The 14,286-nt window shown below is 36.6% G+C and overlaps 2 protein-coding genes across 3 annotated transcripts in view; both read left to right on the top strand.

Annotated features, from left to right (window-relative positions):
* SENP7 (SUMO specific peptidase 7) overlaps nt 1–1,445 on the top strand; it is a 42,595-nt gene extending 41,150 nt beyond the window's left edge. For both annotated transcript variants that reach the window (XM_063305603.1, XM_063305601.1), the window contains exon 24: nt 652–1,445. In XM_063305603.1, coding sequence (XP_063161673.1) covers nt 652–789 — 138 coding nt within the window. In that variant the 3' untranslated portion in view covers nt 790–1,445. The remainder of the gene's footprint in view (nt 1–651) is intronic.
* Nucleotides 1,446–5,610: 4,165 nt separating this feature from the next.
* IMPG2 (interphotoreceptor matrix proteoglycan 2) overlaps nt 5,611–14,286 on the top strand; it is a 55,648-nt gene continuing 46,972 nt past the window's right edge. The window contains exons 1-3 of the mRNA XM_063304332.1: nt 5,611–5,673; nt 5,923–6,193; nt 9,450–9,616. Of these exons, the coding sequence (XP_063160402.1) occupies nt 5,611–5,673; nt 5,923–6,193; nt 9,450–9,616 (501 nt within the window). The remainder of the gene's footprint in view (nt 5,674–5,922; nt 6,194–9,449; nt 9,617–14,286) is intronic.

A 14,286-nucleotide genomic window follows, 5' to 3' on the forward strand; every position in this document is an offset into this window, starting at 1 on the left:
TAGAAGAACTTGCTTGATGATAGCGATTATGCTACTTGTAGTCAAATGCTGTGTTAGATTTGTGAAAATGTAAGTTTAGTCTGTTTCAGGAATTTTTAGAACTTTGATTTCTGATTTGTTTTTAAGGCACTTACCTAGATTAATTTCAATGCTCTTTCAGATCTGCAATTCCATGAAAAAGCTTTGAGCAAGCAAACAGCTTTGGGGTTTATCAGTATGGATACAACAGTTGGGTCTGTTCTATCCTCTGATCTTCTACTGCTGATCCAGTTAACTTTGTGTTTGTGTGTGTACCTTCGAGTCAGTGTTGACTCCTGGTGACTACTGGACAAGTCCCTGCAGTATTCTTGGCAAGGTTTTTCAGAAGTAGTTTGCCATTGCCTCCTTCCTTGGGCTGAGAGAGGGACTGGCCCAGGGTCACCCAGCTGGTTTTGTGCCTAAGACAGGGCTAGAACTCACAGTCTCCTGGTTTCCAGCCTGAGTAGAAGTCATGTTTGAACTTGTGCTTGTTTTTATATACAACTCATTGATGGGATATATGTAAGTTATATATCTATTTAACACTAGTGAAAATGAACATTTCTATCAGGATAAGCAATACTTTTTTTAAAAAAATTACTCACACAGAATCCTTTTTCTTCAAATCATCAGAATCCTATTGTTGACTTTGAGCTTCCAATACACTTGGAACAGTGGTTCCCTCCTCACCTGGTGAGAAGCAAGCGAGAACAGATTAGAGACTTGATCTTGCAACTTCACTTTCAGCAGCAGAGTGGCAGCAAAAGCTAGCAGATTTTTCTTCTGGGTCTTGGAGATGAAAACACAGATCCAGAAGTATTAGAAATCCAGTCTGCACCGTTTGTTCTTTTAATGTTGTAAAGAGCTTTGTTTCTGTATTTATTTTAAGGGTTACATTTGAATTGTATTTACAGAAAATGTCAGCCTATAAATTGTAATTACATAATTTAAAGTAAATGTTACATTGCCTTATTTTATTTTAGTGGGAAAAATAGAAGCAAAATTACAAACAGAGATGGGAAAATATTGTAATCCTAAGCAATGTAAATGTAAATGTAAATCATTTTCTTTCAAACAGTAGCATAACAAAATGGATACATTTTAAAAGTTATATTTAGTATCTTTGAAGATACCACTTCAATATTGTAAAAGAACAATGAAAAATTTGCTTTTGGATACAACAGATATGCTGCATTGGATTTTGGGTATATTTTGGTTTTTCTTAGAAATTGATATGCATAACCGCTTTTTATATAGTATTTTTAAAATGCTAGAACACAATGTGAAGTCATGCTTCAAAGTTATTATAAAATGGATGTGTCATTTGTTTTCCTTGTTAACTTGGTTACATAGCTCAGATTCAAATCATAATCTGTTTCTGCTGCTCAGAATTTGTATATGAATACTATGTATTTGGTAAGATACTTGACCAACACAAGACCATGTCTTCACTGTACTGGGTACAGCTGTAGTTCATATCTGACAAGGTACCACCCTGGTGGGAATTACTGTATATTAATATTTCAGTTATTGTATTTGTTTTGAGGTTGGAGTTAGTGGGAGTGTTTAAATGTGTTTAATAGGCATTTTGACTGAAATCTTGTGCTAGGAGTAAACCCCATTAAAGCCCATCACCAAGTAACCTAATTTTATAATTTTTAAAAAGTGACATAAAAGTTTTTCTTTACTCAAAAGAATTAAATTTTTGAAAATTCGTATTGAAAAACTGAATACACATGATTTTCCAAAGCATTTATGGGAGAACAGACTGAAGCAGTTCATGGAAGAGGTTCTACTAGACTTAACTGTGGTGTAAAGTAATTGCATACTTAGATCTGCTAAAAACATAAGCTAAAAACATTGACCAAATACATAAACAGATTTTTTTTTCCAGAAAGATTTGAAATTACTGAAAGGAATGTTTTTGGTATCAATAACAGAAGGAATAAGCTGTTAAAGAAGGGATTTTACTATTACTACTGAATAAATTATTTTATTACAGTGTTTGATAAGTTCTTTTTCTTTAAGAAAAGTCTCAAGATTACTCTATTGAAGTAAGTTTTGACTTGACAGTTGCTTATAATAGATAGTGCTATTTCTTCAGCAGAATGAATCTTTGGAATCTTTGTAAAGAATTATTTTAAAGATTCAATTCAGATGAATTTCTCCTCACGTGAGATAAATACTGCACAGAGAGGAAACAAATGCTACTTATTTGGCTAGTTGTAGCTAATATATTTTAATTGCATATCTTTTGTGGTTGTAATCACATCAAAATATATATCTGATGTTTACCTGGATATAAACTTTCCTTTTGCATATCAGTTATCTCTGTGTAGGAAAAATGATATATGTATAATTGCACCAATTAAAAAAGATGTCTCAGTATCGCAGGAAGCAGAAAAGTTTGTCTAGCACATGTTCCTTCTTTGCTCGCTAAAAGTTTTTGCCTGCCAGTGAGTTCTGTGACCACAGCAAGGATATCTTTGAATGCATTCTAGATGATATATCTGTGCAACATTCGTCAAATTATTGATTAGTAAAAGTTTGCAGAATCTCCCTGTGTGGATTTTATCTGCTGTCAGACAAAATGTTTTGGAAATGAAATTTTATAACTTGGTGATGGGCAAAAAAGAAACAAGAGCTGGTTGTCTAAAGGTTATTTTTCCTAAATAGTTCCATATTTATGAAAAATATGTTGCACTTAAGGAAAAAGACTCTAAATCCAAACAACACCTGGTGTCCCACACATTGCTTCATCTGTGGTTATATCCTTTGGATTTCTGTTTTCTAAATCCATGAAAACAGGCAACTTTTCACAGCACACATGATTCTGTAGGAATCCAGCCATCAGAAGAGCATTGTAGGGCGGGAAAGGTTTTCTGAAGGTGAGGAGATAGCAGGATCAGTTTCTACAGTCAGTTATACATACTTTTATCTGGTTCCAACAAAATGAAAATGTGTGTTGAAGATAATTTGTTTAATTATTACAGGCTCAATCTAGGCCATTGTAAGTGAAATAGCTATTGTTTTTCCCTCTCTCCCAGTTGACTCGAGGAGGAGGAATAAAAAGGCTGTGGGTTCTCCATCTAAGGTCAGCCCAAGTCTTTTGTGCACCATGCAAAAAATCTGTGACTTCAGTTAGAAAAACACAATTCAAAATTACTTAAGTAAGAAAGCAACTACAAGGAAGTAACAAAGGTTTATGCAGTTAAAGGAACATAAGACAGTCCTTCAGACTGGGTCAGGCACAGAATACCTCTCTATCCAACTTGGTGATTTCTGGCTTGTGGTCACCAGGTATGGGCCACCTGGTGGTCCCCAGCAAGTGTTCCAAAGTGAAAATATTTCTTTTAAAAGCCAACATTTTGAGTAATCAACAAATGTTCCCATCTGGTAAGTGTTTCAAATAAAGTGTTGGAACACAACAGACATCTGAGACAGATACAGAACACCACTGGAGGTACCTTGTTGCCAACGTCTTTTGATCCTCAAAAGCTTTTGATTATAGAATGTTCCACTTAAATAAAGGTTGGGAACATTGATCTAGGTTTACTTGTCCTCTGTGAGGTAAGTTAGATTTAACTAAATGTGTTTTGCGCTGTGGAGGCGGCATGCTTCACTTTGTCAAGCAAAAAGACCATATCATTTTCTTTAATGAAGCGCTATGTTGCATTAAAACATCTCCAGCACTAGTTATCAAAGTTTGGAGAATACTGCTGGAGATGTTTTGTGGAACTATGAATCAGGGCAAAGGGGAACAACCAGGTCATTTCACATTTTTAAACTAGATTAGGGATATTGTTTTATATAACGGCATCCCTTCAAAGATTTGCATAGTTCTGTTGTCTACATTCACAGACTAGCTGTCCAGAATTTGTCTTATTCAATGAACCTCTTGACTTAATTGAGCTGGGCACTTTTTGTATTCCCCAAACATTCCAGTTTTCTAAAGGGTACAAGCTGGTGATTAACTTACACAAACTGGTTTAAGATGCTTTGCATTACTCTTGAATTCTGTGCACAATACAACCTGCTCTTTGCTACTCTGCTATCCAATGATTTTCAATACACTACAGTCACAAACTCTACTTTCATGGGTAGTTGTACAAGGAAAGGGTCTGACTTGGTAGAGGAAGAAATACTTTTGAGCCCCTTCCTTCCCTGCCATGTTTGTATGACCCCACTGGTTTACACTGATGGGGATGTACAGATAAAAACAGGCACAATATTGATTTGTGTGTATATGTTTGTGTGTGTATGCATGGTGTATGAAAGTTGCATTTTATTAAGTGTAAATGGTACTGTCCTTAAATGGACTTCCAGTTAAGGACACGATAAGCTCCAGTAAAGCTGGCTCAGCTGACCAGCTTAAAAAAAAAACAAAAACCTGTGTCTGCACAGTATTGACTAATATCAAGAAGCTTCTCCATTAGCACTTCTGTAACTCCCAAAATGAGAAATGAAACAATTTCTTTTAGAGAAAATAATCTTAGATATTTTGCCAGGCTTTTGTTGCAGAAACTATACTAATTTGTTTGTTTGTTTGTTTATTTTAATGATCAGAAGGAATTATATGTGACACCAGTGTTTTTCCTGGAAGGGAATTGAATGCTTAGCATATTCAGGATTGGCTGGTGTGGTGGAAAAGGGACTTGATTCTTTTCTCTTTCACTTTAAATATAAAACAGAATAAACGATAAATATGTGTGACTTTCCTTGGAAAATGTATTTAGGAATATGCCTATTTGTGTGGGCTGAAAGGGATTTTCCAACATATGCAGGTAAGAAAATATACCTAATAATTATGTGGCGTGTGTGTATGTGTATTTTAATATTCATTTATAGGCCTAGGTTGAACACTTTTCCATGCTTTTACATTTAATGAATGTTGATTTAATTAGAATGAGAGGGAATAGCTTATATTTATATGGAGTTAGAGTCAGTCTTTCTGTACTGGATTTCAATATGATTAGCTGCAATTCTTAAAACTGACAGAAGCAATTAGTTGTAAGCTACTATGTACCTATACCCAACATAGGAATAAACATTACATATGGCTTGCCTTTATTGAACGATGTAAACCATAAGAATAAATACTGAGCATATGTCTGTTCTGCATTTATAGAGAAGACTCAGTAGTAGCTTATCTCAGAAAAAAACCTATCCTCTTAATAGTATTTGTCCTTGTCCTTGAGCTGGACTACCTAGTGGCAAGTTTTTACTAAGTGTATCATTTTGTAACTCTTCTTATAAGAGTTTATAATGATGTTATAATCATTCTTCATTTCAAATAATATTTTTAAACATTGCTTATACTTTATCATTAATATATTTAGTGAACTGTTCAGCTGTTTATCATTTTTCTCCTTGTTAATTTTGACACTATACAAATGGAAAAATATGTGAACTAAATCTGATTAGTTTCTGCATTAAAAAAATATAAAGCAGGAGCTAACCTCATTTCCATCTTTTAAACACAGCAGTTTTCAAGGGATTCAGATTAGCCTATTCATATCAGATATATAAATGGTGCTTTATGTTCATAACAGCATAAAACATGAATGTTTTATGCTGTTTGTCAAAGTTAGGATGTTACAAATAGAAAAACGTTTAAGAAATGAGTCACTGCAAGCCCTTCGATTTATATTTTCTGTAAGAGATGTACAGAATATGTATGAGATATACAGATGTGAGAAAGGATTGGACAGACTATATAGAAATCAGTCTCATCTCCTCAGCATGACCAATATCTTAACTCCTACACTGCTGAGGCTGCAAACCTTCTCAGTATCCATATTACCGGATGGATATAAGAAAAGTAGACTAGAAACTTCTGAAAGACTGTATTTCTTAGTGAAACTTAATAAGATAGTGTAGCATTATATCTGTGGCTCCTTAAAGATATTTGTTTGTGATGAAACCTATTTACCAACAGAGGACTCAGAAGCTAAGGACATTTCTTTGGATCTTTTACCTGATGCCTGGCGAACAAATAGAAGTCCTCAGTTTCTGGATTCTAAGCCTCTTCTTGACTTCAGGGAATCACAGAAATTCAGCAGGCACTTATTTCGAGTGAAGAGATCAATTTTCTTTCCTACTGGAATCAAAGTATGTCCAGATGAGTCTGTTGAACAGTCTATTGCCAATCATCTTAAATATTTTAAACTTAGAGGTAAGTGAGCAGTCCAAGGCAACTGCTGTTACAAAGCAATTCTTTGAGAGATAGGGCTTCAATATCTAGATTTCTGTGAATGACTTGTTAGAAACCCTCAGAAAAGCAACCCTGTGGGGCTGATGTTGGCTATACTGCCATTTCTTTTCCTTGTCTTCCTGGTATTCCTCAGGAGTAGGTAGCAATGAGGGATATACTGTAGGTTGAGCAAAGACAATTGCAACAGAAGAAGTAACAGTTATAGCAAATAATAGGCCAGTCAAGACAGCTGCCTATTTAATATTTTTGTTTTGCTTTGCTTTGCTTGTTTATTGCATTAAATCCTGAATTTCTTGCAGTAGCTCAAGACGATATGCATAGTACCCCCACAGCCCTGCCAAGTATGTCAACTAAAAGATAGCGATTGGCTTAAAGCTTCAAAGCTGCATGAATACTTCAACCTACTGTAGGTTTTCCCATCTTAATCCAGTATTTAATTATTATGCTACTTGGCTTTTCCACCAAATATCAACAAGACAAAGTCTCCTCTTACTGCAATGGAACTAATATTTAGGTTGTCTGTTTATCTCAAAGACTGGCTGCTGCCAAGTGGGAGACTGAAGAGGACAGTATAAATTTTGTTGGGAAAAGGTAAGTTGCAGGCAGGCCTGCAAAAGGATGTGAAGTAAGACAACTCAGCCAGAGGAAACGCGCACACACACAAACCACTTACTTGACTAAGTGGACATTACAAATGGAATAGTGTAAAGTGCTTCAAATTCAATTCCACAAAGACAGAAATTATCCGGAGATCCTGAGGCTATCCACTGCCAAATAGTATCAGGAAAAGACATGCCTGCCATAAGGAGATGCAGAGAGGTAGCACCAAAGCACCTTTTTGGATTCAAATTGAGGTATTACAGTTGCCTACAATGGGAAGTGCAGTATCTCTAGACCTCTAGGGTATAGTCTTTTAAAAAATGCCTGTGATCCTGAGATAAAGGAGAAAATGCTTCATTCCTCCTTCATTTTTGTACATCTCCATTATTAATATTACCTCTATAATTTATATAATTTGACTGTATTTTCCTTGTAGTCTCAGCATCCAAACAGATTGGTTAGATTCTTAAGAACTTGTAATGACAGGTTTTCACAAAACGTTCTCCTTAAGTCTATGTATAGTTAGAGTTCACTGCCTCCCTCTCACTTTCTTGACACTTCTGATCAGTGATTTATATTTGCCATGCTACCTTTAAGAACTGCAAACGTAATAAAAAGGATTTGTGAATGCTACATTTATGACATTACAATGCTGTCTTAAAATAAACCAGGAGACAGAGCAAGGCCCATTCCTGAAGAGTTGAAGGAGTAGATGTACTGCTGTAGATACTGATTGGAATTAGGTAATGTTTTTAACACCACATCTGAGAATCTGTAAGCCCCTTTGAGCTTACAGGAATTAGCAGCACAGAAACCTAAACAAAAAAAAATCTCCTACATCCTATTGGTAAATAACACATCCTGCCACCCAATGTCCTCCTCTTTCTCCAGTTTATATTTCATCTCTTCTTTTTCATTTGGGACATCTGCCATGTCTCCAATAGGCTTTCTCACATGCTCTTGTCCATTTCTTTCTTATGTTCAACTCCAAGTAGCAATTTACTATATAATTAAATTAATATTTTATTTCATTTTTATCCTCTCCCTATTTGTTATCCATTTGATGTGGCCCTGCACTTTGCAGAGCTGCTCTATTCTGCTCAGGAAGGCCTACAGCAGATGGTTGTTTGATTTCCTGATAAGGACTGTCAGATGCAAAGGCCTCTGAGAGGAAGGACAAGGAATCTCCAGCCCAGATGGTCAAAGTAGCTGTCAGCTGGGATGACAGTTCTCTTCTCCTTCTAGGCTGCCTACTAAGTAGGGGAATGAATGGATACCTAGAATAAAGTTGACTTATATTGATTAAAAGTGCTCCTTTGGATATACAATTAGGAAAAAATACTGCTAGTGATATAAAGTCCTTGGTGAGAGAGGTTTCTTTGAGGTATTAACTCATTAATTTTCTCATCTCTAAGTTGAGTACCCAACTGCTGGACATTTGGGGGTTCAGTTTTAAAAGGATAGTTTGCCTGAGTCAATATACTGTACATGATTCAGTGTTTAAGATGCACAAATGGGATTACAATTGGATTAAATTGGAGCCCTGCTCATTTACACAAATGACCGAGCAAGCTCTCCCAACCTCCAAGTAACTAAGCAGGACTAGTAATGCATTGATCCCAGCAAATCCCTTTCTGTAGAATGACATGAAATAGACTATTAGCATTTTACTGTGTGTAAAGATAAAAAGCCATTGGACAATAATAGCAGTGCTGACTGGCACTTCCTGGAAAGTCTAAAGCTTCTTCTGAGGAAGACCCATTGTACAGAGCCTTATGAGGGTTTATACAGTATGTTAGACTAGTGTATAATTAAAAGTCTAAATGAAACATACCATTCCCAAAGTAAACTGTTCTCACACCAGATCTGCCTAATGCACAGATTATATAGGGCAAAAAAGGGTGCACTTATTGGACTGAAGCCATGCTGAATATTATTAACAAGTATCAGTGATACAAGCCAATAAATCAGCTTTCCCCAATTTGATCACCTAAGCTGTAAAAAATGGGAATTATGAAAGTTGTGAAACAGAAATCTGGAAGATAATGGATTGCAGAAGGCTGTAATGGGTGAGCCCATTGTGGAACACTGTGAGTTTCTCAGTTGCTATTTTTGTTATTTATGTTTATAATTATTGGTTGTGTTTTTATTCTGTTTTTATCCTGCTTTAACTGTCAGATGTCCAGAGTCATCTATATGAGATGTGGGTGACCATATAAATCTCTCAGAGAGATTGCTAAACGTTGTTGCTACTGTGCAAGAACAATCCTGCTGGATTAGAATTTAAAATGAGCTACTACATTCAACTGAATGTTAGAATGTACAAAATTTCTGGACATCCACTAGAGGCCATGAAACAGCTATTGCTGTTCACATGGTAGAGGGCTATCCGGTATACAAAAATCTGGATGATCACCACATGGGAGCAAAGACGGTAGCCCTACATAAGGATGAAAAAAGGCACAACTCTTTGTGAGTATAGAGTCTCTGAGAGTATACATCAGGAGGAGTGCAGAGACAAATTGGTATGTTAATATTACATGAAAAGCCATCAGGATAGTTTTTATGTGGTGGTGATACTAGTAGCTTTAAAGTAATAGACTTTTTTTTTTTTAAGTCTGCCAGGAGGCAATTTGGGAAGCCTTCAAAACTTTCTGGGATAGACTCCCAGGACATGAAGAATACCAAAAGTGGCTAAATGAATGTGAGGCAGGAACTATGAATATATTTGAAATGGGCACCAACTTCAGTCAATCTGAAGAGTATCAAAGCCTCATAGCAAAGGTAAGAGACATGGGGCTTAAGAGAATATCAGCTGGACATAGTTTCAATAGTAGTGAAGATAAGAATATTGCTATATGGTGGAAAACTTTTTGGTGTTTTCTTATTTTGTTTTTTGCATCGTTATTCATATCTGCTTGGAATAAATACCATTGAGTTCAATGAGACTTTACTTCACATTAAGTAGGAACAAGCTGACAGCTCTAATTTCTAGTTTTAAGTTTATATTGGGCTCTAATAGTCACGATTGCTTTATAAATGCAAAATTCATCATTTCCCAAACTGATATATTTACATTGCTCAAATATCAGTTCAAGAACAAAGGACTGAACTTTTAACCTGCTCCTTCTACTGTATTGGATATGATAAAAGTAATTTTTAGTGTGTTCAGGCTTTAGGGAATTAGCACCTGCCATCTAACGTGGGGTATCTTTTAAAATTTATTGTTTTTAATTTTTGTAATTTTTGTAATTATTTAATGTGCCTAAAATTACATTTGATGTCACTTTGCAAATACCAGGTAACAAGTGAAGGAAAATAAATTGTGAAAGAAACAAAGATTAAATATATTTCAACTTTGATCACAAGAATGCAGCTAAAACATCACCAATCTTTATTATAGTCATTAACCAGCACAAAGCAAATCATGAGGCAAATGTAAATATAAATACATAGGGAGTCCTTGGTGTTCTCTGAGCTTGGTTGTTTGTTTGCAGACATTTTATTACCCAACTAGGTAACATCATCAGTGCGAGTGAGTGTGGGATTTGCTCCCTGTTTATATACGATAACTCTACCATATATAAATAGGAATCAAACCCCACACTCACTTGCACTGATGATGTTACCTAGTTGGGTAATAAAATGTCTGCAAGCAAACAACCAAGCTCAGAGAGCACCAAGGACTCCTCAGCTCAACCCTGAGTTACATATATTATCTTCTATGGTATAAATACATAGGTTATATAGGTACAATTAAAATAAATAAGGGTACATAAAAAATGTTAGGAATAGAAAAAGGTAAGACTAATGAATCAGAATAATCTAAAAATAAAGTTATGATGAAACTAAAAGTTTAAGGTAAGTGCCACTAAATAAAGCAGTAAAATCAATAAAAAGAATGGCAGGATTGTAATTTATGAATAAGCTTCTGATAAACCCAGCAAGATTATAATATATTAATTAACAAGATAAGTATGAAACAAAGCACAAATTCTACCTAAAAGAACAATAGGAAAAAAAACTGGTCTTAAATGTAATGCTGTGAATAAGCCATATCTGGCTAACTATGCTCAATTGGATTCAGATGCATATTTACCATTTTATATGCAGCTGCACCAATTACATTGCATGTAATCTCAGGATTAATGTTAGAAAGCAGGAATTGTACATATTTTTGATTAGTAAATCTTGTTATGTTATTAAAAAGATGAGTAATTAGAGTGCTGTAAGTTTCCATATAGTAATTGTGCTAGAGGCTTGGCTTCAAAAAGCCTAATAGTTGCAGGCATATATTGGCCTCCCCTGGAGTGGTAGAATAGCTGCTGCGCTCTTATGCACATTTTGTCTAACAGTTAGAATGAACCCTTTTATTTCCATTAGCTGGAGAACCATCCTCAGGTATTTAAAGCATAGCTCCTGTTCAATAACATTGTGGTTAATAGAACATGACAGACTTTTGGGCTTATTAGCAAATGTCATAATTTTGGTTTTGGAGTGATTAATTTCCAGTTGGCCCTCTTTAGAATGATGTGCAAAGGCATTCAAGATGGTCTTAATTCCTGTAAAGTGCTTGAGAAGACTACTGCATCATCTGCATACAGCAGTAGAACAATATCTCTCTCTGCCAGTTTAGCTGATGAAAAATCAGGTTTATAAGCTGGTCTGATTGATTGATTATGTGCCATCAAGTCAGCGTCTATTCTTGGCAACCACACAGATAGATTCTTCTCCATGACATCTACCCTGGTCTTTTGGGTCTTCCAGTGCTGTACCCTCACTGTATGAGCCCATCCACTTTGCCGCTGGTCATCCTCTTCTTCTCTTTCCTTCCACCTTTTCTGGCATTAGAGCCTTCTCCAGAGAACTGGATCTTTGCATAATGTGTCTGAAATAGGATAATTTGGTCTGGTCATTTGTGACTCGAGTCAGAACTCTGGGTTGATTTGTTCAATGATCCATTTTTTTTTCTTGGCTGTCCATGGTATTCTCAAGAGTTTACTCCAACACCAAAGTTCAAAAGTGACAATTTCTAACCAGCTTCTTCAAAGTTCAAATTTTATTTACATAGAGTATCACAGGAAATACCACTGCTTGTACTATTCTAATCTTTGTAGGTTTAAACACATCACAGCATCTGAGTATCTTTTAAAGGCTTTAAATATCTTTAAAGATATCTGAATATCTTTAAATGACTACTGTACCAATTGCTAGTCTGCAGTGCATTTTTTACTACTTGCTCCTTTACTGTTGATGGTTGAGCCTAAAAAGGCAGAAGCTATTCTAAGGCTGGTTGTTGTACCTTTTGTCATTATTTTGGTCTTCCTTATACTTAATCTTAGTCCCATTTTTTTCACTGTGCTCCTTGACTTTTATTACTAGAGCTTGCAGATCCTTTGCATTTTTGGCTATCAGAGAAGTATCATCACCATAGGGCAGATTATTGATGTTTCTTCCTCCAATTTTAAAACCACGCTCACCTTTCCTTAATATACATATATTCGGTAAGTACATTGAATAAATAATGGAAGAATATACTTCCTCTATTTATTCTCACTTCTTGTCTCACTCCTTTGCCAAACTGCAGACAGTCTGTTTTGCCATGTTCTGTCCACAATGTGACGTCCTGACCTGTACATGAGTTTTGCATGAAACTTAAAAAAGCTTGTCTACAATATCATTCATATAGAAATTGAATAAAAGAGGTGCTAATATACTGATTTGTTTAACACCTTTAGCAGTTGGAATGGATGATGTCAGGTGTCCTGGAGACTACATCTTACTCTGACTGATGTTTTCTCATGTATTGCACAAATATGAAATAACAGTCAGTGATCAATGGTGTTGTTGTACAATGTACCACAGTTTGGTCCATGTCCTAACAAGCAGGAACCACGCTGAGACGAGGAATAAGTCTCTAGTGTTTTATTACTGCTACATTAGACAGAAAATCCTAACAAACTGAAGAAGCATGAGAAAACTCATACAGATAAACCCCAAAAGTCAAGGCGGGTCTCTTCTGTGTCTCTTTGAATGACTGCTCAATTCCTTGCTACTACGCATCCGTTTTCCCCCCTGGATAGGGGCCCCCTCCTGCTCACCATCAGTGCTCATGACAGTCCAAGAGATGAAATCAGATGCTGCCTTAGGATCAATAAAGGCTGCACAGAAGTGGTACTCTGGGAGGTATATTTTTCAATAAGATATTGAAGTATACTTCAGCAAAGGATCGTTACCCTTGTCATGTTGCTGGAGCTTGAGCACCTCAATGATGCCATGAGCTAAACCGTGAAGGGCCACCCAAGACGGGAAGGTCATGACAGAGAGGTCAGACTAAATGCGATCCCTGGGGAAGGTAATGGCAACCCACCCCAGTATTCTTGCCGTGAAAACTAAATGGATCAGTACAACCAGAGATATGTCGGTATACCATCGGAAGATGAGACCCCCAGGTCGGAAGATGGTCAAAATGCTACTGGGGAGGAACAGAGGATGAGTTCAACTAGCCCCAGACGTGATGACGCAGCTAGCTCAAAGCCGAAAGGACGGCTAGCGGCCGACGGTGCTGGTGGTGAACGGCAAATCCGATGTTCTAAGGATCAACACACCATTTGAACCTGGAATGTAAGATCTATGAGCCAGGGCAAATTGGATGTGGTTACTGGTGAGATGTCAAGATTAAAGATAGACATTTTGGGCGTCAGTAAACTGAAATGGACTGGAATGGGCCACTTCACATCAAATGACCACCAGATCTACTACTGTGGACAAGAGGACCACAGAAGAAATGGAGTAGCCTTCATAATTAATAGTAAAGTGGCTAAAGCAGTGCTTGGATACAATCCAAAAAACGATAGAATGATCTCAATTCAAATTCAGGGCAAGCCATCTAACATCACAGTGATCCAAATATACGCCCCAACCACAGATGCTGAAGAAGCTGAAGTAGAGCAGTTCTATGAGGATCTGCAGCACCTACTGGACAACAAGCCTAAAAGAGATGTTATTTTCATCATGGGAGACTGGAATGCTAAGGTGGGCAGTCAAATGACACCAGGAATTACAGGTAAGCATGGCCTGGGAGAACAAAACGAAGCAGGACACAGGCTGATAGAATTTTGCCAAGACAACTCACTCTGCATAACAAACACCCTCTTCCAGCAACCTAAGAGATGGCTTTATACATGGACTTCACCAGATGGACAACACCGAAATCAGATTGACTACATCCTTTGCAGCCAAAGGTGGCGGACATCTATACAGTCGGTAAAAACAAGACCTGGAGCTGACTGTAGTTCTGATCACGAACTTCTTATTGCACAATTTAGGATCAGACTAAAGAGATTAGGGAAAACCCACAGATCAGCTAGATATGAGCTCACTAATATTCCTAAGGAATATGCAGTGGAGGTGAAGAATAGATTTAAAGGATTGGACTTAGTAGATAGGGTCCC

The sequence above is a fragment of the Candoia aspera genome, chromosome 5 (assembly GCF_035149785.1).
Source record: "Candoia aspera isolate rCanAsp1 chromosome 5, rCanAsp1.hap2, whole genome shotgun sequence".
NCBI lineage: Eukaryota > Metazoa > Chordata > Lepidosauria > Squamata > Boidae > Candoia > Candoia aspera.